Source organism: Tenrec ecaudatus, chromosome 1, assembly GCF_050624435.1.
Source record: "Tenrec ecaudatus isolate mTenEca1 chromosome 1, mTenEca1.hap1, whole genome shotgun sequence".
Lineage (NCBI taxonomy): Eukaryota > Metazoa > Chordata > Mammalia > Afrosoricida > Tenrecidae > Tenrec > Tenrec ecaudatus.
In genome coordinates this window covers 5,464,245-5,485,838 of record NC_134530.1, presented here as the reverse complement: position 1 = coordinate 5,485,838, position 21,594 = coordinate 5,464,245, and the positions used below count along the sequence as shown (strand labels likewise).

The 21,594-nt window shown below is 61.0% G+C and overlaps 1 protein-coding gene across 1 annotated transcript in view; it reads left to right on the top strand.

The window, feature by feature from the left end:
* Window positions 1–20,741, top strand: part of PTPRS (protein tyrosine phosphatase receptor type S) — a 79,994-nt gene extending 59,253 nt beyond the window's left edge. The window contains exons 14-35 of the mRNA XM_075549796.1: window positions 148–265; window positions 988–1,596; window positions 2,064–2,161; window positions 2,996–3,249; window positions 4,184–4,277; window positions 4,386–4,601; window positions 4,980–5,137; window positions 5,535–5,546; window positions 6,178–6,290; window positions 7,572–7,619; window positions 9,033–9,130; window positions 9,225–9,348; window positions 9,954–10,129; window positions 10,217–10,336; window positions 11,356–11,510; window positions 11,878–12,163; window positions 12,902–13,080; window positions 13,649–13,775; window positions 14,097–14,222; window positions 18,553–18,707; window positions 18,814–18,949; window positions 19,566–20,741. Coding sequence (XP_075405911.1) covers window positions 148–265; window positions 988–1,596; window positions 2,064–2,161; window positions 2,996–3,249; window positions 4,184–4,277; window positions 4,386–4,601; window positions 4,980–5,137; window positions 5,535–5,546; window positions 6,178–6,290; window positions 7,572–7,619; window positions 9,033–9,130; window positions 9,225–9,348; window positions 9,954–10,129; window positions 10,217–10,336; window positions 11,356–11,510; window positions 11,878–12,163; window positions 12,902–13,080; window positions 13,649–13,775; window positions 14,097–14,222; window positions 18,553–18,707; window positions 18,814–18,949; window positions 19,566–19,634 — 3,471 coding nt within the window. The 3' untranslated portion in view covers window positions 19,635–20,741. The remainder of the gene's footprint in view (window positions 1–147; window positions 266–987; window positions 1,597–2,063; window positions 2,162–2,995; window positions 3,250–4,183; window positions 4,278–4,385; window positions 4,602–4,979; window positions 5,138–5,534; window positions 5,547–6,177; window positions 6,291–7,571; window positions 7,620–9,032; window positions 9,131–9,224; window positions 9,349–9,953; window positions 10,130–10,216; window positions 10,337–11,355; window positions 11,511–11,877; window positions 12,164–12,901; window positions 13,081–13,648; window positions 13,776–14,096; window positions 14,223–18,552; window positions 18,708–18,813; window positions 18,950–19,565) is intronic.
* The last annotated feature ends 853 nt before the right edge of the window (window positions 20,742–21,594 follow it).

Genomic DNA, 21,594 nt, shown 5'->3' with positions numbered 1-21,594 from the left:
ACTGGGGCATGGGTAGGCGAGGCGGCGTGCGCTGAGCATGAGTCTGTGTGCATGAACATCTGCATACGCGCCCGGTGCGGGGTTGAGGTGGGCTGGCCCGGCCCACCAGGCACTGACACCCCTACCCCACCCCTGCCCTGCCTGCAGGAGATGGTCATTACAAACCTGCAGCCTGAGACCGCCTACTCCATCACGGTAGCCGCCTACACCATGAAGGGCGACGGAGCTCGAAGCAAACCCAAGGTGGTCATGACCAAGGGAGCAGGTAAGGAACCACCCCAGAGCTACCTCTGGCTCCCTCCTTGCCCAGGGGCCCCATGTCAGAGCCATGCCGAGCCCACTGAGGGTATAACCCTGCCATAAAAGGGTCCAGGCTTAATCCAGGGACCTGTCTTGGCTTGGCTTTACCCCTCCTAGCCCCACAGCCTCTCGTCCTGTTGCCTACTCCCCCGGGCTGCGAGAACCATGGGTCTGGGGCAGGGCCCTGCCCAGGCCTGTGTCCCACAGGGTTAGCCAGGAATGAACACCAGGAGGGGCAGTGAAACAGGAGAGGAGCCCAGTGAGCCACTCACCAGACAGGGTGGCCAACATAGGAGGACCCAGGGCAGTGCCCAGCTGATCTCTGTGGCATCTCTGAGTCAGTGGTCCCCTCGCTGAGCTCCAGCCACCCCAACCCCGGGCACAGTCATACCTCAGGGCCTTGGCAGGTGCTGTTCCCTGTCTGTAACTTCCTACATCTCCTTGGCACCCAGCCTCACCTCGGGGCCTTTGCACATGCTCTTCCCTGCAATGTTCCCAGATGGTCCCTGATTCCTGTTCCCACCCACATCAAGTCTTCACTGAACTATCAGCTCCCCCTTGAGGCTTTCCTTGTAGGGGGTGGGGGGTGACAGGGGAGGACCAAACTCAACTATGGTCTGCCCTTGCTCTTGGCCTGGTGGTGGTCCTGTGGCCTGACTGCTGCCCTCCCTCCCCATGTCCCCACAGTGCTGGGCCGCCCCACCCTGTCGGTGCAGCAGACCCCTGAGGGCAGCCTGCTGGCACACTGGACGCCGCCGGCCGGCACCACCGAGGACCAGGTGCTAGGCTACCGCCTGCAGTTTGGCCGCGAGGACTCGACACCCCTGGCCACGCTGGACTTCCCGGCCTCCGAGGACCACTACACGGCGCCAGGCGTGCACAAGGGCGCCACGTACGTCTTCCGGCTGGCGGCCCGCAGCCGCGGCGGCCTGGGTGAAGAGGCGGCCCAGGTTCTGAGCATCCCCGAGGACACGCCCCGCGGGCCCCCCCAGATCCTGGAGGCGGCCGGCAACGCGTCGGCCGGCACCGTCCTGCTCCGCTGGCTGGCGCCCGTGCCCGCCGAGCGCAACGGGGCCATCGTCAAGTACACGGTGGCCGTGCGGGAGGCCGGCGCCGTGGACGCCCCGCGAGAGACCGAGCTGCCCGCCGCGGCCGAGCCGGGCGCCGAGAACGCACTCACGCTCTGGGGCCTCAAGCCCGACACGGCCTACGACCTCCAAGTGCGAGCCCACACGCGCCGGGGCCCCGGCCCCTACAGCCCCCCTGTCCGCTACCGGACGTTCCTGCGGGACCAAGGTAGGCGCGCGGCGGCTGCCCGCACCAGAGACGGACCGGGCCTCGCGCCCACCCCCACCCCAGCCCCCTCCCTCTCCCCCGCCCAGGTAAGTGGTCACTTTTCTGCTACCTCATGGACGCTGAAGGCGAGTCCGGACCCCGAGGCTCCGGCGTTGGCAAAGGTGGGACGTGCCTAGGTGGCACCGCCGCCCCCACCGCCGCCCCCACCCTTCCCCTCTCCCCTCTCCTCCTCTTCTCCCCCTCCCCTTCTGCCTTCTTCTCAGCAGCCGCGCCGTCTCCCGCAGCTGGGCCCAGCGCCCCGACAGGCAGGCAGGGCCGGGCCAGGGCCAGGCAGGCAGGCCGAGGGCACAGGCACAGGACGACGGATGTCAGGGAGCGCCTGGGCCGCCCCCTGGCCGCGCTCCCCGCTCACGGCCCTTCTCCCCTCTCTCTCCCCGCTCCCGCCTGACCCGCGCTGCACGCTGCAGTCGCCCCCAAGAACTTCAAGGTGAAGATGATTATGAAGACCTCCGTGCTGCTGAGCTGGGAGTTCCCGGACAACTACAACTCGCCCACGCCCTACAAGGTGCCCGGAGGGGGCGGGGCGAGGAGAGGGGGGCGGGGTCCCGGCTAGCTTCCCTAGCAGAGCAGGGCCCAGTAACGGGGCATGGCACTCACCCATGCCCTACCAGGGAGTAGGTGGGGGCAGGGCGGGCATTCAGCTGGGAGTTCTCCAAGGACTACATCTTGTCTAAACTCCACAAGGTACCCAGGTAGGGTACCTGGGTGGGGGTGAGGGCAGGATGGGAGAGGACAGGACTAGGCTCAATTGGGAGTCCCCCACAACTATGAGTCCCTCACGCTTTCCAAGGATGAGCGGGGCTCAGCCCAGGAATGGAGACCAGCACGGGACTAGGAGCCCAGGCCCCACTGGGCTCAGCTCAGCCGGGGGTCCACGCTCAGTCTAAGGTCAGGATTCACTTAAAGTTAGGATTTGGCCTCAGTTGGGGCTCAGCTGGGGTTGAGTTTCAGGGCTGAGACTGAAGATCAGGGCTCATTCAGGGTTGGACCTCAGTCACCATTAGGAATTGATTTGGGACTGGTGGGATCCAGGCTGTTAAGATTAGGGTCCACTTTGGGGTCCAGGGCTCAGCATGGGGTTGGGAATCAGCTGGGGTTAGGGTTTGGCCTTAGATTGAGGCTGTCAGGGTTCAGCAGGGGGTTGGGCCTCATCCTGGGGTTGGGGGCTCTGTCAAGTGGGGCTTACTTGAGATTGAGGCTCAGGCTCAGCCTCTGGTAGGAGCTTATCTTGGGGTCAAGGTTCAACCAGGTGTTGGGGCCTCTCAGGGGTTGAGCCTGGAGCCTTGTCATCCAAGCTGAGCCTCCTGCTCCCCTACCCACCCCACCCCCGCCCCCGCAGATCCAGTACAACGGGCTCACGCTGGACGTGGACGGACGGACCACCAAGAAGCTCATCACACACCTCAAGCCTCACACCTTCTACAACTTTGTCCTGACGAACCGCGGTAGCAGCCTGGGCGGCCTCCAGCAGACCGTCACCGCCTGGACTGCCTTCAACCTGCTCAGTGCCAAGCCCAGCGTGGCCCCCAAGCCTGACTCGGACGGCTTCATCATGGTGTACCTGCCCGATGGCCAGAGCCCTGTGCCCATCCAGTACGCTCACTCATCCCACCCAGAAGGGAACCCTCCCACAGCCCTGGGCAGTTCCAACTCCCACAATCCAGGAGGACAGGGTAGTGCTGCCCTGTGGGTTTTCACAGCTGTCCGTTTTTACGGTAGCAGGACAGCCTCATTTTGCTCCCTTGGAGCTGCCGTTGAGTTTGAACCACTGACCTCTCTGTTAGCAGCCCAGTGCGTAATCTACAGTGCCACCACGGCTCCCTGTAGGGACTCGGTGTGCCTCTGAAACATGGACCACACCAGCCTCAGCTCCTGGACTATCAGTGCATTCCAACACGCCCATGTGCCTGGCCCGGTACAGGACATTACTGGACCCCCTGAGCGGATTTTGTTCTAGAAGAGACAGACAGTGAGAGGCAGCAGGACCTGGAGTCCCCGTTAGGGAGGAGAGGGCTCTGCCTAGGAGATAGAAAAGTATCAAGGGCTATAGGAAAGCATGGGCATTGGAGCTGGGGTGTTGAAGGATGTGTTAGAGTGTGGTTAAGTAGAACCACACTTTGTGAGTCTCCAGAGTGTGGTGTGTGTGTGTGTGTGTGTGTGTGTGTGTGTGTGTGTGTGTTGTACTCCATCAAGTGACCCCATACAAAGTGATAAGTCGTCAATGTCTTTATGAGAGCAGAGGGCCAGGTGGGTCTCCCAGGGTGCTGCTGGTGGGTCCAAACCTTTGGGTTAGCATTGGACCTTGCATCCACTGAGCCACCAGGGCTTCTTAGGCCAATGCTAGAGACCCGAGTCCAGGAGTCGTGGATCAGGCACTCGGGTTGTTTGTGTCTGGGGCGTTGGACGCAGGTAACGGGAGTGGCTGTCCACGCAGAACTGAAGACCCTCCCACTTGACGGCAGACAGCTTCTCTCTGCGCCACCCAACGCCAGCCCACTCTTACTCGCGCCTCCCTCCCTCCCGCCAGGAACTATTTCATCGTCATGGTGCCACTGCGGAAGTTCCGTGGTGGCCAGTTCCTGAGCCCACAGGGCAGCCCGGAGGAGATGGATCTGGAGGAGGTAAGGGTCTTGGGGGCCCACCCGGTAGCACCCCATTCCATGCCTCCCCACCCTCCTGCCCACCGATCCCAGCTGGGTGCTGAGCGGCCCACACCTCTGTTCCCACAGCTCATCCAGGACATCTCGCGGCTTCAGAGGCGCAGCCTGCGGCACTCGCGCCAGTTGGAGGTGCCCCGGCCCTACATTGCTGCCCGCTTCTCCATGCTGCCTCACACCTTCAACCCCGGGGACCAGAAGCAGTATGGCGGCTTCGACAACCGGGTTCTGGAGCCTGGCCACCGATACGTGCTCTTTGTGCTGGCCGTGCTGCCGAAGAGTGAGCCTGTGAGTCCCTGGCGGTGGTGGGCTCTGCCTGCCTCCCGTCCATGAGCGAGAAGAGGGACGACGCCTGCAGGGAGGTTTCTGGGAGGAAGCCGCTTTGGAGCTTGGGTTTTGAGGGTTGAGCAAGAGTTCAATAAGGACAAGGCATCCCAGGCCACCAAAGGAGCAGGCGGCCACGTGGTGAGAGGAGCAGAGAGGTGTTTGGAGTGGCTGGGCCATAGGGGCCGCAGGAGCGCAGAGAGGAGTGTAGAACTTACCCTGAGTGAGGGTTCTCGGGAGCCACAGCTGGGTGTGGAGCTGAGGGAGAGGACCTAGGGCCACCTGGACGCTGCAGGGACCTGACGGAGCCTCCCTGCATGCACTCCGCCCCCGTTCCCGCAGACGTTCGCGGCCAGCCCCTTCTCAGACCCCTTCCAGCTGGACAACCCGGACCCTCAGCCCATCGTGGATGGCGAGGAGGGGCTCATCTGGGTGATCGGGCCGGTGCTGGCAGTGGTCTTCATCGTCTGCATTGTCATCGCCATCCTGCTCTACAAGAAGTGAGTCCTGCCCCCCCGCACCCCGCACGGCTGGAGGGCGGCCCGAGGAGGCAGCTTTGGGAAGGTCCCAAGACGGGCCTCCGTGGTGGCACACCGGGGTAAAGAGGCTCGGACTGGCAAGGTCACACAGCTAGGACAGTTCAAAGAGCCTCGAAGCTTGGCTCTCCCACACCCCTCAAGAAGATTGGAGTCTGGGGTAGGGGGAGCCTGGGGGCTTGTGGCTCAGACACAGGCTCAGGCCTCCCTGTGATGGGAGACCAAGCAGAGAGGACCAGCCCCTTTTGTAGAGGAGACCAAGGGTCTGAGGGGTTCGGAAAGCCACCCCAGCCAACATACCCTTACACATCCCCCCTCTTTTCTCCCCCTGCTTCTCTCCTGTGCCTGCTTTCTGGAGCAGCAAACCTGACAGGTAAGAATAGGCCCCGCCCCCTGACAACCCAGGGCGGGGTGGCATGGTGCTGGGTTCCTGGGGAAGAGGAGGAGGGTGCCCAGCAGCAGGAACAGGTTATCCATGTGTGATCCCAGCTACCCAACAAGAGACGTGCATGCACACACAGGTGTACATTAACATACACGGTCTCAGATTCTGTCACACACATTTGTGTGGGGTCCCGCAGACCCAATTCCACATGCACACATGATCACAGGCACCAACGGTGCATGTCTGTGTGTGTGCATGTTCATGCCTGGCCCCATCTAGCCAGTCATGCTGTGCATGTTCATGTGTGAGCCCGAATGCCCAGTTATGCACACGCATGTTCAGTGTAGTCCTGAGTACACGTTTGTGTACACGCCTGTGCATGGTCACTCATCCCCAATGGCGAACATGCATGCCCACACATGACCCCACACCATCACACAGGTACATGTCTGTGCCTGATCCCACACACCCAGTGGTACATGTGCGCATCCACACGTGGGCCCACACACCCAGCTGTACACAGACATGGTCCCGCTGCTCCACTGGGACTCTCAGCCCTGCCTGCCATGTCCCCAGGCCTACCTGGTGCTCACCTGCCTCTCCACCTGCCCCCTCACAGTAAGCGCAAGGACTCGGAGCCTCGCACCAAATGCCTCCTGAACAATGCAGACCTCGCCCCCCATCACCCCAAGGACCCTGTGGAGATGAGGCGTATTAACTTCCAGACCCCAGGTACAGGCTCACCCCGGTCCCCCCAACCCCCCTGCTGCAGGAGAGGGCGTGGCTCGGGAGGGGAAAAGAGGAAGCTGCTAGTGGGCTGACCCCTCCACGGAGACCCACATGTAGTTCCCTGAAAGCCACCATCCCCAAACACCTGTCTGCCTGCCGGCTCGGGGCTCAGGTACTCAGGACGCGGCCAGCCTTTGGGGAAGCTGCGCTTCTCAGCTGCCGTCCACCTCCCTCGTCTCTTCTGGCCGCTGGCCAGCACTCTGAGCCAGAGACTGGGCATGGGCATAGAGCTTTGTCCTCCGCCATTTTCCAGATGCCCCCAAAACACAGACGGCCCTGCAGTGCAGCTCACTCCCCGACCCCACCTCACTATTTACAAGCTCCCTGGCTGGGGAACAGAACCAGGGTCTGAGCCTGGATCATCCTCACCCACAGCACCCCGCCCCCTCCCCGGGTGGCCCCTGACAGCTGCTTCCAACCCAACTTGGGTTCTTGTCTTTGACCTTTGGCTGCTGCTCCTGACGGACACCCAGCTCAGCTCCGCCTGCCCCTTCACTGGCATGCACTCCCAGGGTCTCCCCTCCTGTGTCTGAGCTGGCTGGGACCCGTGACCAGTCCCTTGAGGGACACTCAGTCGATGGTGGCCTTCCCTGCATGTCATCCTCCCCCTCCCCTGGCCCCTGGAGGGCTTTCCTCCGTGCCCTGTCCCTCCGAGTGAGAGTTCTGTGCTTTTCTGTTTCACTGAGAGTGCCCGTGGGCCTCTCCTCCGCCCTGGCTCTGCCCAGGCTCCTGTCCACTGCGCCCTCATTTTAAGCATTGTTCTCTGATGGGTTCCTGCACCGCCTCTGAGACTCACGCCAGCTTCAGGTGCCAGCCCTGATACACTGACTGTCCACTCTGCCTCCCGTCCCCGGGCTAGCTCGTCCCCTTTCTTTTCCACCCAGACAGGACTCAAGATGTTTGTCTTTAACCGGTGGCTGCTGGCCTCCAGGGAAGCTTGCTGCAGGGCCCATACCCCTTCCTGGCATCCGAGCTCTCCCCCACAGCCCTCTGCCCCCCTTCCCAGAATTCCCTGGAGTCTGAGGCCAGGCGGGGCCAGGGTGGGCAGGGCAGATGGGAGTGGGGAGGACATGGGGACAGAAGAGCGTCCAGCTCCGGGGTCTCAGCGAACGAGCAGAGCAGACCCCAGGTTCCCGCCCACTTCGCCCCTGCGTTACCCCCCACCCCACCCCCACCCCCGCGGGTCTGGGGCGGCGCGCTTTCATTTATTTGTTGTTTCTGCAGATTCGGGCCTCAGCAGCCCCCTCAGGGAGCCGGGGTTACACTTTGAAAGTTAGTCGCTGTGTCTCTCTGTCCTCGGCTTCCTCTCGCCCGTTTGTTTCCATCCTGAGCCCCCTCCATCCCACCCCATCTCTGTCTGCGAGTCCACCGGCCAGCCTCCGCCCACCTGCCCCGCACTGGCTTCTCTCGGGCGGGAGGGCCGGGGTCTGGCCCCACGGGGCTGGAAGGTGGCAGGTTGTGGCTGTGCGTGTGCGTGTGGCGCGCACACATGTGCGGGCTGGGGGCGGGGCCGGGCAAGGCGTGCACGTGGGCGCAGGCGCGATAGACAGGTGCACACCTCGCTGGGCTCTGGAGCTCCCCTTCAGAAGTGGGTTCTTGGGCACGGTCTAGGGCAGTGGTTCTCAACCTTCCTAATGCCGCGGCCCTTTAATACCTCATGTTGTGGTGACCCCCCCCCTACAACCACAAAATTACTTTCATTGCTGCTTCATAACTAATATTGCTAATGTTATGAACCGTGCAACCCCTGTGAAAGGGTCATTCGACACCTATCCCCACCCCCAAAGGGGTTGCGACCCACAGGTTGAGAACCGCTGGTCTGGAGGTGGGGCATGGGGGCGGCTCTGAGCAGCAACTGTTCCTGAGTGGCCCTCACACCGTCAAGGAATCCAGGTGGCCCCACGTAGTGTTTGGCTGCTGACCGGTAGGTCAGCGGTTCAATTCCACACAGCCTCGTTGGGAGAGGGGCCGCAACCTGTCCCTGACAGTGACAGCATGGGGGACAGGCAACCCTGTTCTGTCCCCAGGACCTCTGAGTAGGCCTCGACTCCCCACCCCCAGCAGCCACTAGCAGATCCCACCTGTTCCATCCTGTACTGGAACCTTCTGCAGCTGCTGGCCTCGCCCTGGCATGGGCACAGCACCTGGGGCGGGAGAGGAACCAGGTTTGGGGCTCAAGTCCTCACCCTCCACTTGCAGCGGGCACCATGGGAGCCCCGCAGGATGCTGGGAATGCCGGCTCCCAGAGGCCAGATGAGAGCTGTGAGCTCAGAGTCCGGGTGTAGCCAGGCGCCCCTTCCACATGTCTATCTGGCCCCCATCCTCTCCACTCGCTCGCAGAGAGGCAGGGAAAGGCGTCCGCCCCAGGCGGGGTTCCCTGACACCAGCCAGCCACGTCCACTTCATCCATTGTCTGCGGTCCACACTCGAGCCCCCCACTCCCTCCTCCGGCCTCCAGGGCACCTTCCCATCCGCTGGATTGGGACCACGGAGGGCAGGGAGCAGCAGCCACAAACCCACCTTCAGCCCCGCGCCCAAAGGGAGCCGCCCGCTCGCCCGCCAGCCACGCCCCCCCCGCCCGCCAGCCACGCCCTCTAACGCAGCTCCATCGCAGACTCACACCGCCCCGCAGGCCCGCGCCGGCCGCCCAGTGACGTGCGCGCCCCCGGTTTGCTCTCCCCGCAGGCATGCTCAGCCACCCGCCCATCCCCATCGCCGACATGGCCGAGCACACGGAGCGCCTGAAGGCCAACGACAGCCTCAAACTCTCCCAGGAATACGAGGTGAACCCCACAGACACCCGCCCTCCCACGGTGCGCTGCTGGACCACCTCTCCCCATCCCCTGACCCCCTGCCGCTCTTGCCTCCCACCCGCAGTCCATTGACCCCGGGCAGCAGTTCACGTGGGAGCATTCGAACCTGGAGGTGAACAAGCCTAAGAACCGCTACGCCAACGTCATCGCCTATGACCACTCCCGCGTCATCCTCCAGCCCATCGAAGGTAGGGAGGGACAAGGGGCCACCGAGGCCTTGTCGGCTCCCCTGGGAATCTTTCAGAGAACAAACTCACTGTCTTGTAGTCAGTGCTGCCTTATAGCACCCCCCTGTGGGTTTCCCAGACACCAACGGGTTCCTGGAATAGAAAGCCCAGTCTGCCCTGCGGGGCTGCTGGTGGTGTTGAACTGCCCACCGTGCGGATCGCAGCCCAGCACATTCCCACGGCACCACCAGGGCTTGTCTGGGTGTCTTTGGGCACGTATTTAACTGATGGCTTCTGCTCACGGCATGGGTAGTTTGCATTGGCCCACAGCCAATGCCTGGAGCTATACATGGGCCTGGTGACTGGGCGAGGGGTGCTGCTGGGTGTTGCTGGCATTGAGTGGGTGGTAGTTAAGGATACCACTCAGTACGCTACAGTGCATGGATCGCCCCCCTCTCCCCCCTCCCTCCGAGAAAGCTCTGGGCTCCCTGTGAGCAACAGGGCCGGCCAGGGGAGACGTTGAGTGAGGAGCAAGTTGGGACAGTACAGGAGAGCTTCCCGGAGGTGGCAGGATGGCTGCGCAGCAGCACCCTCACCAACCCCGGCTCCTCTCGCCCTGGCCGCAGGCATTGTGGGCAGTGACTACATCAACGCCAACTATGTGGATGGCTATCGGCGGCAGAATGCGTATATCGCCACTCAGGGCCCACTGCCCGAGACCTTCGGCGACTTCTGGCGCATGGTGTGGGAGCAGCGCTCAGCCACCGTCGTCATGATGACTCGGCTCGAGGAGAAGTCCCGGGTGAGCCTGGCCCCCAGCCCTGGGCGGCGGCAGCAGCCCCTACCCCCTACCCCACCCTGCTCACACCTGGCCTCTCACCTGCTGCAGATCAAGTGTGACCAATACTGGCCCAACCGCGGCACAGAGACCTACGGCTTCATCCAGGTCACGCTGCTGGACACCATCGAACTGGCCACCTTCTGTGTGCGCACCTTCTCGCTGCACAAGGTTGGGCACCGCCGCTGCGGGGGATGGGGGACAGGCCCCAGAGATGAGGGGCGGCTGCTGACCAACATAGCCTGGCAAACAAGGAGCCTAGCTTTACCCCTTATCCTCAGTCACACCAGGCCCTCAGCCCCCATGCCCCTTAGCCTCAGTCACACCCATTCTGCCTCTCTCCCCCTCTTCCCTCCAACCTTAACTGGCCTACCAAGAGCTCAGCTGAGTCTTTCAAAATCTCAACCACACATAGCCTCTCCCCCACCTTCCCGAGGTGGGTACCCAGCATGCATAGATGGGTGGCAGGTGGTGGTGCTGTTGGGTTGGGTGGGGTGGGGTGGGGGGCCCACCCCAAGGCAGCAGACCACCCACCCTTTCTTCCATGGTGCTGCCGGGCCTCACCTGCCAGCTGTGGATGCAGCCAGGCACTTAACCCTCATGGCAGCATCTTCAGATGAACAGGAGAGAGGAAGAGTTCTCAGTTTATGTATTGTCCACTTGAGCATTTATTAGGCCCCAGCTGTGTATCAGGCCTTAACTTGGCTTTGATCTGGGCACTGGACACCAGAGTTACTGAGGCAAACAAGGTGGCCCCTGGGAGGTGGAAGCCTGCATGGTTGGAGGTCTCAAGGATGGATGCTCTGAAGTGTCCTGCGGCCACTGCAGGGGGAACAGACTGTCGGGACTGAGGGGGACCATGAGGAAAAGCTTTACTGGGTTGGGGTGGGGGACATGGAACTGTGGCGTCCCAGGTTCTTTGAAGTGAGCCACTTGACCTGTAGGAGAGGAGTGAGCTCTAGGAAGGCTAAGTGCACTTTGAACCATTTTCTGAGACCCCCTAAAAAAAACCTACTTGGAGAGACTAGTGGGGGGCTGGCCTCTTGCTGGGAGCTCGGGAAAGGGTGGGTGCTAGTGGGGGCTTGGACCTCAGCACTGCGGTGACTGGGTAAAGAGGTGGGGTTTGGGCAGGGACATGGGAGTGGGCAGCGGGGCCAGGGGGTGACAAGTGGCATTCTCATGACCCCCAGAACGGCTCCAGTGAGAAGCGGGAGGTCCGCCAGTTCCAGTTCACCGCGTGGCCAGACCACGGGGTGCCCGAGTACCCCACTCCCTTCCTGGCTTTCCTGAGGAGAGTCAAGACCTGCAACCCACCGGACGCCGGCCCAGTCGTAGTGCACTGCAGGTGTCTACCCAGCCCCGCCCCGCCCCGCCCCGCCCCTGGCCCAATCCCATTGCAGTGCAGTAGTACCGCCCACAGCCCCATCCCATCAGGGTGCATTGCCTGTTCCTGCCGGCCCCACCCACCATGGCCCTGCCCACTGCTTTGGGCCACACCCATAGCCCCCAACCCATCATGACTAGTACCTGCCTGCAGCCCTTGGCCACACCCCCAACCTGGTGCTGCTCCACCCACCCTTCCGATTCAGTCTAAGCTCCACCCTCACCCTTGCTCCTCCTTTCCTGCCTGCACATCGCCCAAGCTTTGGTTGTCACCACCGCTCCCTGCCCCCCTCCCCACGCAGCAGCCCTGATAGCCCCTTGCCCCACAGTGCCGGCGTGGGCCGCACCGGCTGCTTCATCGTCATCGACGCCATGCTGGAACGCATCAAGCCCGAGAAGACGGTGGATGTGTATGGCCACGTGACGCTCATGCGGTCTCAGCGCAACTACATGGTGCAGACGGAGGACCAGTACAGCTTCATCCATGAGGCGCTGCTGGAGGCCGTGGGCTGCGGGAACACGGAGGTGCCGGCCCGCAGCCTCTACGCCTACATCCAGAAGCTGGCCCAGGTGGAGCCCGGCGAGCACGTGACTGGCATGGAGCTGGAGTTCAAGGTGCGGAGGGGGCGGACCCACAGGTCCCGCCTTAGCCACGCCCTGCTCTGAAGTCTAGTCGGGCTCCCTGCGCATTTTCAGGGCAATGTATAACTGAGCCCACGTCACTCACACATCCAAGGACCTCAGCCCCATTGGGCTGGTCACCACCATCCTGTGGAAGTTAGAAAACCAGGCAGGCAGGGTCTCATTCTGGTGTATCGGGCCAGGAAGGGGGGTCGCTGAGTGGGAACGGACCCCACCCATAGCACCTTAACCGTAACAGTGGGGGCACAGTGTTCAGAGCGCAGCTGCTGAATGGTGGGCCATTCCAACCCATCAGCCGCTCTGCGGGAGAAAGGTGGCGTTCTGCTTCAGTGAAGGTGACAGCCGCGGGGCTCCTTGAAGTAGTTCTTTGTCGTAGAGGGCCCTCCGGAGCCCTTCCACTCAGTGACAAGGGGTTTGATCTGAGTCCGCCTGCACTTCTCCATATCGAAAGCCTGCTGCGTTGGGTCGATTGTGATGCACACTGATCCCCGGAGGGCTGCGTAGAACTGCACCAGAGGGTTTCTTAGGCCCTGGTGGCACAGAGGTTTAAGTACCAACTGGCAGCTTCTGTAAATATGAATTCTGTGGGGCGGTCTGAGTTCGCCCTGTGGCTCCCAAGAGCAGAGTCACTCATTATTGGGGGTTGTGGGGAGAGAGGATCCTCCCACGGCAGGTGCCCTGACATCCCTGCCCCTGCCCCTGCCCCCACAGCGGCTGGCCAGCTCCAAGGCCCACACGTCCCGCTTCGTCAGCGCCAACTTGCCTTGTAACAAGTTCAAGAACCGCCTGGTGAACATCATGCCCTACGAGAGTACGCGCGTGTGCTTGCAGCCCATCCGCGGCGTGGAAGGCTCGGACTACATCAACGCCAGCTCCATCGATGGCTACAGGTGCCTCGCCGGCCCCCATGGTCTGTGGGAGGGAGGCGGGGATGGACAGGGGCCACTGGAGCCGTGCTCCCACCTACGCCGAGTTCCTGGGTCTTTTGTGGGCACCGGTATGACAATCAGGACTGGGGCAGGCAACCCCAGAGGAAGACGGGGCCCAGATGCCCACAGTGGCTCAGGCAGGGTGGTCCTGGGTGGAGAGCCCAGGCCTGCCTGGGGGTGAGAACTGGAACCTTCCAGAGACCTGACAGTGGTCAGAAGGCCACTCAGAGGGGAAGGAGGGCGTGGACAGGACAAGACAGGACCATGGACAGAGCCCTGCAGCTTCCTTGCATGCTTGGGGACTTTTCTGGAGGCTAGTGAGTTCCCCCAGGGCCCCTGGAGGTAGCGGGGAGGGGGTGGGGGGCACCAGGCAGTGGCAGCTGTCTTGGTGAGGAGTGGAACTTGGCATGATTCTCATGTACAGGTGTGTGTGGAAACTTCAGTCTAGTTCTGTGGGCTCTTGGCCGCTGTGTCCCCACAGCCCTGGGCTCACCCCCATCCTCTCGCCACTCCCCCCCCCCCCCCGCAGGCAGCAGAAGGCGTACATCGCGACGCAGGGGCCGCTGGCCGAGACCACAGAGGACTTCTGGAGGATGCTGTGGGAGAACAACTCCACCATCGTGGTGATGCTGACCAAGCTGCGGGAGATGGGCCGAGTGAGTGCGGTGGGTGGGGCAGCTTGGGTGGAGGGCGGGGCTGGGGCAGGACTGAGTGTGAGAGGTGATTGGGTGGAGTCAGATGGGGGCGGGACCCTCACAGATTGGGTCCCCTCCTTGGGGCGGGACCAGGGTTGGGGCTGAGTGGGCGGAGCCAGGCTCCCCCTGAACTGGGCTTGGGTGCAGGGGTACGACCAGGAATGGGGGAATGCGTGATGCACGAGGCAGGGTGGAACCCCCCCTATCCTGGCGTGGAGGGGCGTGGCCGCGGCTGAGACTCAGAGGGTCACGGCCCTAATGGCAGCCATCGCCCCTCCATAGGAGAAGTGCCACCAATACTGGCCGGCCGAGCGCTCGGCCCGCTACCAGTACTTTGTGGTCGACCCCATGGCCGAATACAACATGCCTCAGTATATCCTCCGCGAGTTCAAAGTCACAGACGCCCGGGTGAGTGCGGGCTGGGTTGCCAGCGGTACCCCCACCCCACCCCCTGCCAGGCTCGCTAGTCTGCAGACAGACCCTTCCTTAGCGACTCAGAGAGGGCAAAAGCCGGCAGTGAGAATCACCGGGCCTGGGGGGTGGGGGGCGGAGAAGAGTGAGTTGACCAGATCCTTGCAGGCACCAAGTAGGGGGAGAGAGAAAGGGCCCGGGTCTGTGCTGACCCAGTGTGGCCCCCAACTGCAGTGTGTGAGGTCACACCCCAGGACCGTGTCATCTGGGGTCCCATGACAGTGGGGTGTTTTCTTGGGAGGCAACAAGCTGTGCTTCGAGGAGGGGGGAGGCAGGCATCAGATGCAGGCACGGTGGGGGAGGGTAGGAGTGTTGGCGATGAGGCCGGGGGATGAAGCGCAAAGGGTCGTAAGCAGGGATGGAGCATGGACAGCATCGGGTGGTGGGCAAGAGAGTGGATAGTGGACGGTGGTGTCCCTGTCAGATGACAGAGGTCTAAGTGAGTGATCGGTGGGAGAGGAGGCTGGAGAACCAGTGGGGGGCTCGGGTGGAGGATGGGAGGCGGGCACCTGGAGTGACGGTGACACGCAGTGGGTGACAGGGTAACAATTGGGCTGGGCATAGAACAAGGTGGATTGGAGAAGGTAGACATTGGGTGTGGGCCAACAAAGGTGGTCAAAAGGAGGTGGCCAGGAGACCTGGATGTGTGGATAACAGGATGGAATCCCCCCATGGAACTCGGAGCTGTTGGCCAGTGGAGAGGTTCTGAGTTATCTGGTGGGTGGGGAAGGGAGGGGGTGGGGGGTAATGTCCAAGGGGAGATCCCTTTGGACAATGAAGGGTGCTGACCATCGGTGGTCTCTGATGACAGGTGATTCTGTTGGGTGGCCAAAGGCGGTAGAGGATGATATTACCGACAGCCAAACTAATCCCACTGCTGTCGGATCCACTCTGACTCACAGTGAGCCCAGAGGACAGGGTAGACCTGCCCCAGTGGGGTGGGTGTCCCACCCTGTCCATCTTTGTGGGAGTAGAAAGCCTTGCCTTTCTCCCAAGGATCACCAGCTCCCGGGTCCCGCATAGCCAACCTTGTGAGTTAGCGTCCCAGCGCTTGTGTCCCATCGTCTCCCCGGGGCCCGTCTCCTGATTTGGATGGTGCCACCCTGGCGGCAGAGGGATGCAGTTAGGAAGGGAAGGGTGGTGGGTGACGGAGGGTGGTGGATGGTGAAGAGTGGTGAGTTACCAGGGCCAGGTGATAGAAAACCGGTGCCATGCAGTGGAGGGGGAGAGAAGGTGTCAGGAGATGGCTGGTGGACGGGAGATGGGTTTGGGGAAAGTGGGCCACAGAAGGTGGAGTTGTGGGTGTTGGAGGTGGTGGTTTAGAACGGGACTCAGCGATGTAGTGATGGACAAAGAGACAGAGGAGGGATGGACGGTCTCCGTGAGGAAGGGTGGGGTCAGCGACGTGGAGAGGGACGTGGTTGGGTGTGGGTAGTAAAGGCAGGCGGTTGCTGTTGGTACCTATTTCGGTGCCCGACTCAGAGTGACCCGTGGGACAGGGTAGAACTGCCCTGGGGGTTTCCTAGATTGTCACGTTTCACAAGAGAAGAAAGCCCCGTCTTCCCCGCCCCCCCCCACACCAGGGCCGGTGAGCCCCTGAAGGCTTCAAACCGCTGACCTGCTGACCTGGTAATTAGCCCATTTCAAAACCGCCAGCGCTCCTCTCCCACACGCTCAGAGCGGGGTCCCATCCGGTGGTAGAGCCGGCACGAGGTAGACGCACCAAGTTCACAGGGCATGTTGGGGGGTCCAGAAGGGCTAGGGGACATGTAAATCCAGAGCCCAGCAGGACAGCCTGAATCAGCCCCCCCAGGCTTGAAAATAACCTCCGTCCTCCAGGTACCCGCTTGGGCAGTGGTCCCGCCCCTCAGACTCTGAATGGAGACCTGCTTAGTCAACTTGGGGTCACAGCCCCCCTCTTTGAAACTCAGGAAACAGTGACTTCGCCCTCTGAAGCTGGCAGTTTGCCCGGAGGTCCCTCCTCCTGCCTTTCCCACCGTGTCTGCATGTTCTGCTCTGTTTGTAACTCACTGGCAGCGCTCTGACAATTGCTTTGCTACTTTGTAACAAGGATCGCCCTTCCTCAGCTGTAGACTCACACATCACCTTTCCCTTTTAGAGCCTCTTTAGTAGCACCCTGCCCTTGTCTCTAGCCAAGTTCTGCTGGGGGTGCGAGTCTTTAGCCCTCCTCAGACTCACCCTACAACTGCCTCATCACCAGCTGTAACCATGCCAAACCAAGCCACTGCCATCAGGCCGAGCTGTGTAGTGTTTCCCCGGCTGTAAGTCTTTACAGGAGCCGACAACTCGCTTTTCCCCCAAGGGCAGCCCGGTGAGTTTGAAAAGCTGACCCTGGCGCTCCCTGCCCAATGCCTAACCCACAGTGCCAGCAGGGCACCTTTAACCCAGCCCCCACTGGCTCCAAAGCCCCGCCCATAGTCCAGGTGCTCTGCAGAGGGGCAGCTGACTCGCCATACCAAGCCCCGCCAAGCCCCGCCGTGTGGTTCTCTGGGGCTGCCGGGACAGAAGCACACTTCCTCGCATTTTTCTGAGGCCGGGAGTCTGAATCAGGCTATTGGCTGTATCATCTCCTTCTGTGGGCCTCTCGCCTAGATTCGAGCATCTTCTCTCATGTCTGTCCTGCCCTTTTTGTGACTCAGAAAAGGCTGGGTCTAGGACCTGACCTGCCTTACCTGAACCCAAGCATGCCGGACGGACACCATGAGGGTAACTCACGGTGGCTGTGGGTCAGAGCCGGCCTGATGGCAGCGAGCTGTGGTCATAAACCTCACATAACCCGCGGGCGTGGCACAGGGTACAGCCGGTAACCGCCAGGTCAGCAGTTCGAAACCACCAGCCGCTCCTCAGGAGAAAGATGAGAATTTCAACTCCTACAAAGAGTTACAGTGTCAGTGGAGACCCAGACCCACTTGTAAGATAACCCGATAGTCCCACACAGAAGGGCCACACGGGAGGGAAGATATATCCAGGGTGCAGGAAGACACTGATGAAACATAATTAGCCTCTAGTTCAGAGGTTCTCCACCTGTGGGTCATGACCCCTTTGGGCCTTTCACAGGGGTTGCTCGATTCATAACAGTAGCAAACTTAGTTATAAAGTAGCAATGACAATAATGGTATGGTTGGGGGGGGGGGTGTCACCACCACAAGAAGGCTGCACCACTGATCCAGTTCTTCAATGTTTCCTCCCTTACTGTTGCCCAAGTTTTACCCCGGGAAGCTTGTTAGACTCACAGATATTCATTTGTATGATGAAGATCGTTTGATACATGAAATCCAAGATAGATAAAGTCATCAGAAATAGTAACGGAAGCAACGATTCCCTGGGGGTGCGGGAAGAGGAGGGGGGTGGGGGGAGGGAGAAACTGATACCCGAGATGACTGTAGGACCCCACTGGAGGGGCCTGAGTAACAGAATTCTGGGGGAATGGCTACAGTGGGTGGTGTAAGATACGGCAAGTATATACATATCATAATAACTTTGAGATAAGGGTTCCTGGGGGGTAGTGTGGGGGAGGGAGGGGATAAAGGGGAGCTGACAGCAGAGTTCACGAAGAAAGAATATGTTTTGGAAACGATGGTGGCACAGTAATTGTACAATCATGTTGATCTAATTGAATCACGGATTGCTACAATAGCTGTAAGAGCTCCCAGTAAATTAAAACGAAAAAAGATTTCCAGCATCAGAAAGCCCTGGGGGAACTTGTATCTGTCCCGGAGGGTCACTGTGGGTCAGATCGACTCGATGGCATGGAGAGGGTTAATCCTGCTCTGGGGAGCATTGCCATCAGTTGGGAGAAAAAATAAAGCTGATTCCGTTGTATTGAGACAAAGAAAAAGAGTTAGGGTCTCGGAAACCCCCAGGGGCAGTTCTGCCCTGTCCTGTAGGGTCGCTGTCAGTTGGGAACGGCTGGGTGGCTGTGGGTTCTGAGACGTGGAGTGGAAGCTGCTACCCTGCCCCCAGCATGGCCAAACACGGCCCAGGGTCAGAGGTGGGGGCCAGCCCATGTTCTGGAAGGAGCTGCTTCCGTCCGCACAGCCTCCTTGGGCAGTCAGGATGAGATGCAGGGCCCTGGTTGAGATGGTGAAGAAAAGGTGGGGAGTGGCCCGGGTCGGGTAGGGTCAGTGTGCCGGGGAAGGCGGGAGGGTGTCAGAGTGACAAGAGGTGGCAGCCAGGGTGGGTGGGGGCAGCAGCACCTCGCCAGCCAGAGCTGACAACCACACGGCCCCCTCCCTCCTGACCCCAGGACGGCCAGTCCCGGACCGTCCGGCAGTTTCAGTTCACGGACTGGCCGGAGCAGGGTGTGCCAAAGTCGGGGGAGGGCTTCATCGACTTCATCGGTCAAGTGCACAAGACCAAGGAGCAGTTTGGCCAGGACGGCCCCATCTCAGTCCACTGCAGGTGAGTGGCCCCGCCCCAACAGATACAGTCCCGGAGAGTCGGGCTACCCCTCCCAGCCCCCCCCCCCACCCCGCTCTCACACACACTCCGTGTCCCCTCCCTGCAGTGCCGGCGTGGGCAGGACGGGGGTCTTCATCACCCTCAGCATCGTGCTGGAACGGATGCGGTATGAGGGCGTGGTGGACATCTTCCAGACGGTAAAGATGCTGAGGACCCAGCGGCCGGCCATGGTGCAGACAGAGGTGAGGGCGGGCACCCCGGGGCCTCCTCAGGGATGGGGGCAGCCCCCCAACCTCTCCGAGCCGAGGCCTCAATGCTTCAGGGTGCCAGAGCTGAGCTCCTCGGTGGAAGGGTGGTGGCGAGGAAGGGAGGCCTGACAACCTGGTCCTGAAAGGTTGCAGCTGCCTGAGGCCACTTGGAGCCTGACTGCCCTCCGACATCGGGGGTGTCCAGCTGTTTGCTGGTCTGGGCCCGTAGTCAGCCAGAGGACCATTAGAGCCAAGGAAGGCTGTCCCCTGAGTCACGGCAATTTCACCGCCCTGTACCTCACAGGAAAGCTGAAGTGGAATGCTCCCTGGTGTGCAGATGGGGAAACTGAGCCCTGGGGCAGAGAGGTCAGAGACAAGGAGCAGCCTGACCCCATCCTAGTGGCCCAGCCTTTTCTGGAGAGCCAGACCTGGAGCCCCCCCAAGTCCAAAGGCCAGGAGGGAGTCAGGCTGCTCCTTGTATTTGGGGACCCCCTGACAGAGTGAACGCCGTCCCCTCCAGCCTACCTGGCTCCCAGCACCCTGGGAGGCTGTGGAGCAGAAGCAGCCCTGACGGCCATGCCCTCTTCCCCCACCCCCCCCCACCCCACAGGATGAGTACCAGTTCTGCTACCAGGCGGCCCTGGAGTACCTGGGGAGCTTTGACCACTATGCAACCTGAAGCCATGGCACCTTGGCCCGAATCCGCCCCTGCCGGACGGGCCCCGAGCGGGCAGGTCGGAGGCAGCAGCTCAGCAGCAGCGGCATCTGACTGGGCTCCCCCCAAGGGAAGGGGTACAACTTGGCCCCTCCAGCACCCCTCCACCCTCCCACCCGGCCTTCCAATACTTGGCACATTCCTCATTTCTTGCCGATTCCAAAACAAGAGACTCCGGGGTGGGGGGTGGGGGTGGGGGGATGGTGAGCAAATAAGGGGAGTGCTCCCCAGAACCAGAAGAGGGGCAAGGGGGTGACTCGGGCTGTGGACACCCCACCCCGCCCCCCGGGTCGGAAACCCGCTTTTGCGCTTCATCCCTTGATGTACCTGTAACCAGTGACGACTCCTCCCGCCCACCCCTACCCACCCCCGCTCCCAATCGTGTTTTGTTTTGTTTTTCATTTTTTTAAGACACAAAAGAAGAAACCAACCAACCTAGTTGACTTTGCTGGTCGGTCGCCAGGTTTAAGTGCGCAGCTTTGCTTCTGCCCGTTCTGTTCACAGGGGTCTGCTGCTGCTGCCGCCGGTGCGCCGTCCCCTCCCATCAGAACAGAACATCCCTCCATGCCTTTTGAGTTTTTCTGTCTGTCTCCTTTCTCTCTTAATTTTTTTAAAAAACAAAGTAACATTTTTTTTAAAAAAAAGAATTCTCAGACATATCAAGTACAGCTCTGAGGGTGGGGCCGTGGAGGGGACTGGGGGAACCCGGGGCAGGGGTCCCCAAGCAGCTGGGAAGACCAAGGCGGCCGGAGGAGCTCCGACCACCCACCCCATCCCACCCCACCCCAGGAAGAGGGAGCCACAGGAAACAGAGGGTCCTGCTTCCTGGTGGAGATGGAGGTGTGGGCTGCCCCGGATCCAGGACCCTTTCCTCCTGGGACTACCAGGCCCTTCTGGGGTGAAAACAGATGGACAGGACCCCCTCCCGCCGAAAGCAAGTGAGCGTCGTCTTCGTCCGAGAGCGACGCTGCCGTTACTCTCCACGCCCCATTCCACCGGGAACAGTTGGGTGGTTTCCCACCTCTGTGTATGTAGATATATCGACTTTGTATTAAAGGGAAATTGTCCGAGCCCGCCGGCACTGATGTGTGTTACATCACCTCGCCTGCCCTCTTCCGTCCCCCAGGATGGCTGTGCTAGGGGGGTGCTCCTGATGTAGTGCTCTGGGGGAGTTGGCCCAGATGGGATTTGAACTTAGAACCCGAGCCCCATCCTGAAGGGGCCATTCTGCTGACGCACAGCGATTGTGGCTGAGCCTCTGGAGCAGACCGAGCTCCCTGAGATGGTGCGTGCTCAGCCCTGTTTACAAATGAGCGAGGGCCAGGCTCCTTCCCACAGTCTCGCAAGTCTGAGATCGCACTGGGATTTGTGTATCCACCAGCCTCACCCACAGCCCCAGACACAGGAGAGGGAGCTGGCAGTGGAGGGTATACTGGACTCCTCCCCTGGCTCTAGACACATGCCACCCTCTGAGCCATAGACCCTGAGGGGAGAGGAGGGGATGTTAGGTGCCATTGAGAGGGTTGTGAGAGAGGGGGATGAGTCATCTTGCTGTCTTCACCCTTGTCTGAATCCTTCCCACTTTCTAGTGGATACCCCAGACAGTGTCCCCCTACCAAGGACACTGGAAAGGCCCAGGGACTTGAGGTGGTCTCAGGGCAGAAGTGTAGCCCAGAAAGAGTATGACCCTGCCTTTACAGAAACCAATCCATGAGAGTCAAATTAATATGGAAACGCGACTAACACCATCACAACCTTCCTCAAACAGCAAATACTATACCCACACACTAATACGCAGATCCTCGAACACGGGTCATTTGCAAAAAGCAGCAGTAGCTTCACTTATTCAAGAAGTGAATACCAGATAAGACAACCAGAGGAGTAGCTCCGACAGTAAGAGCCACCCCTGGAAAGGTCCCAACCA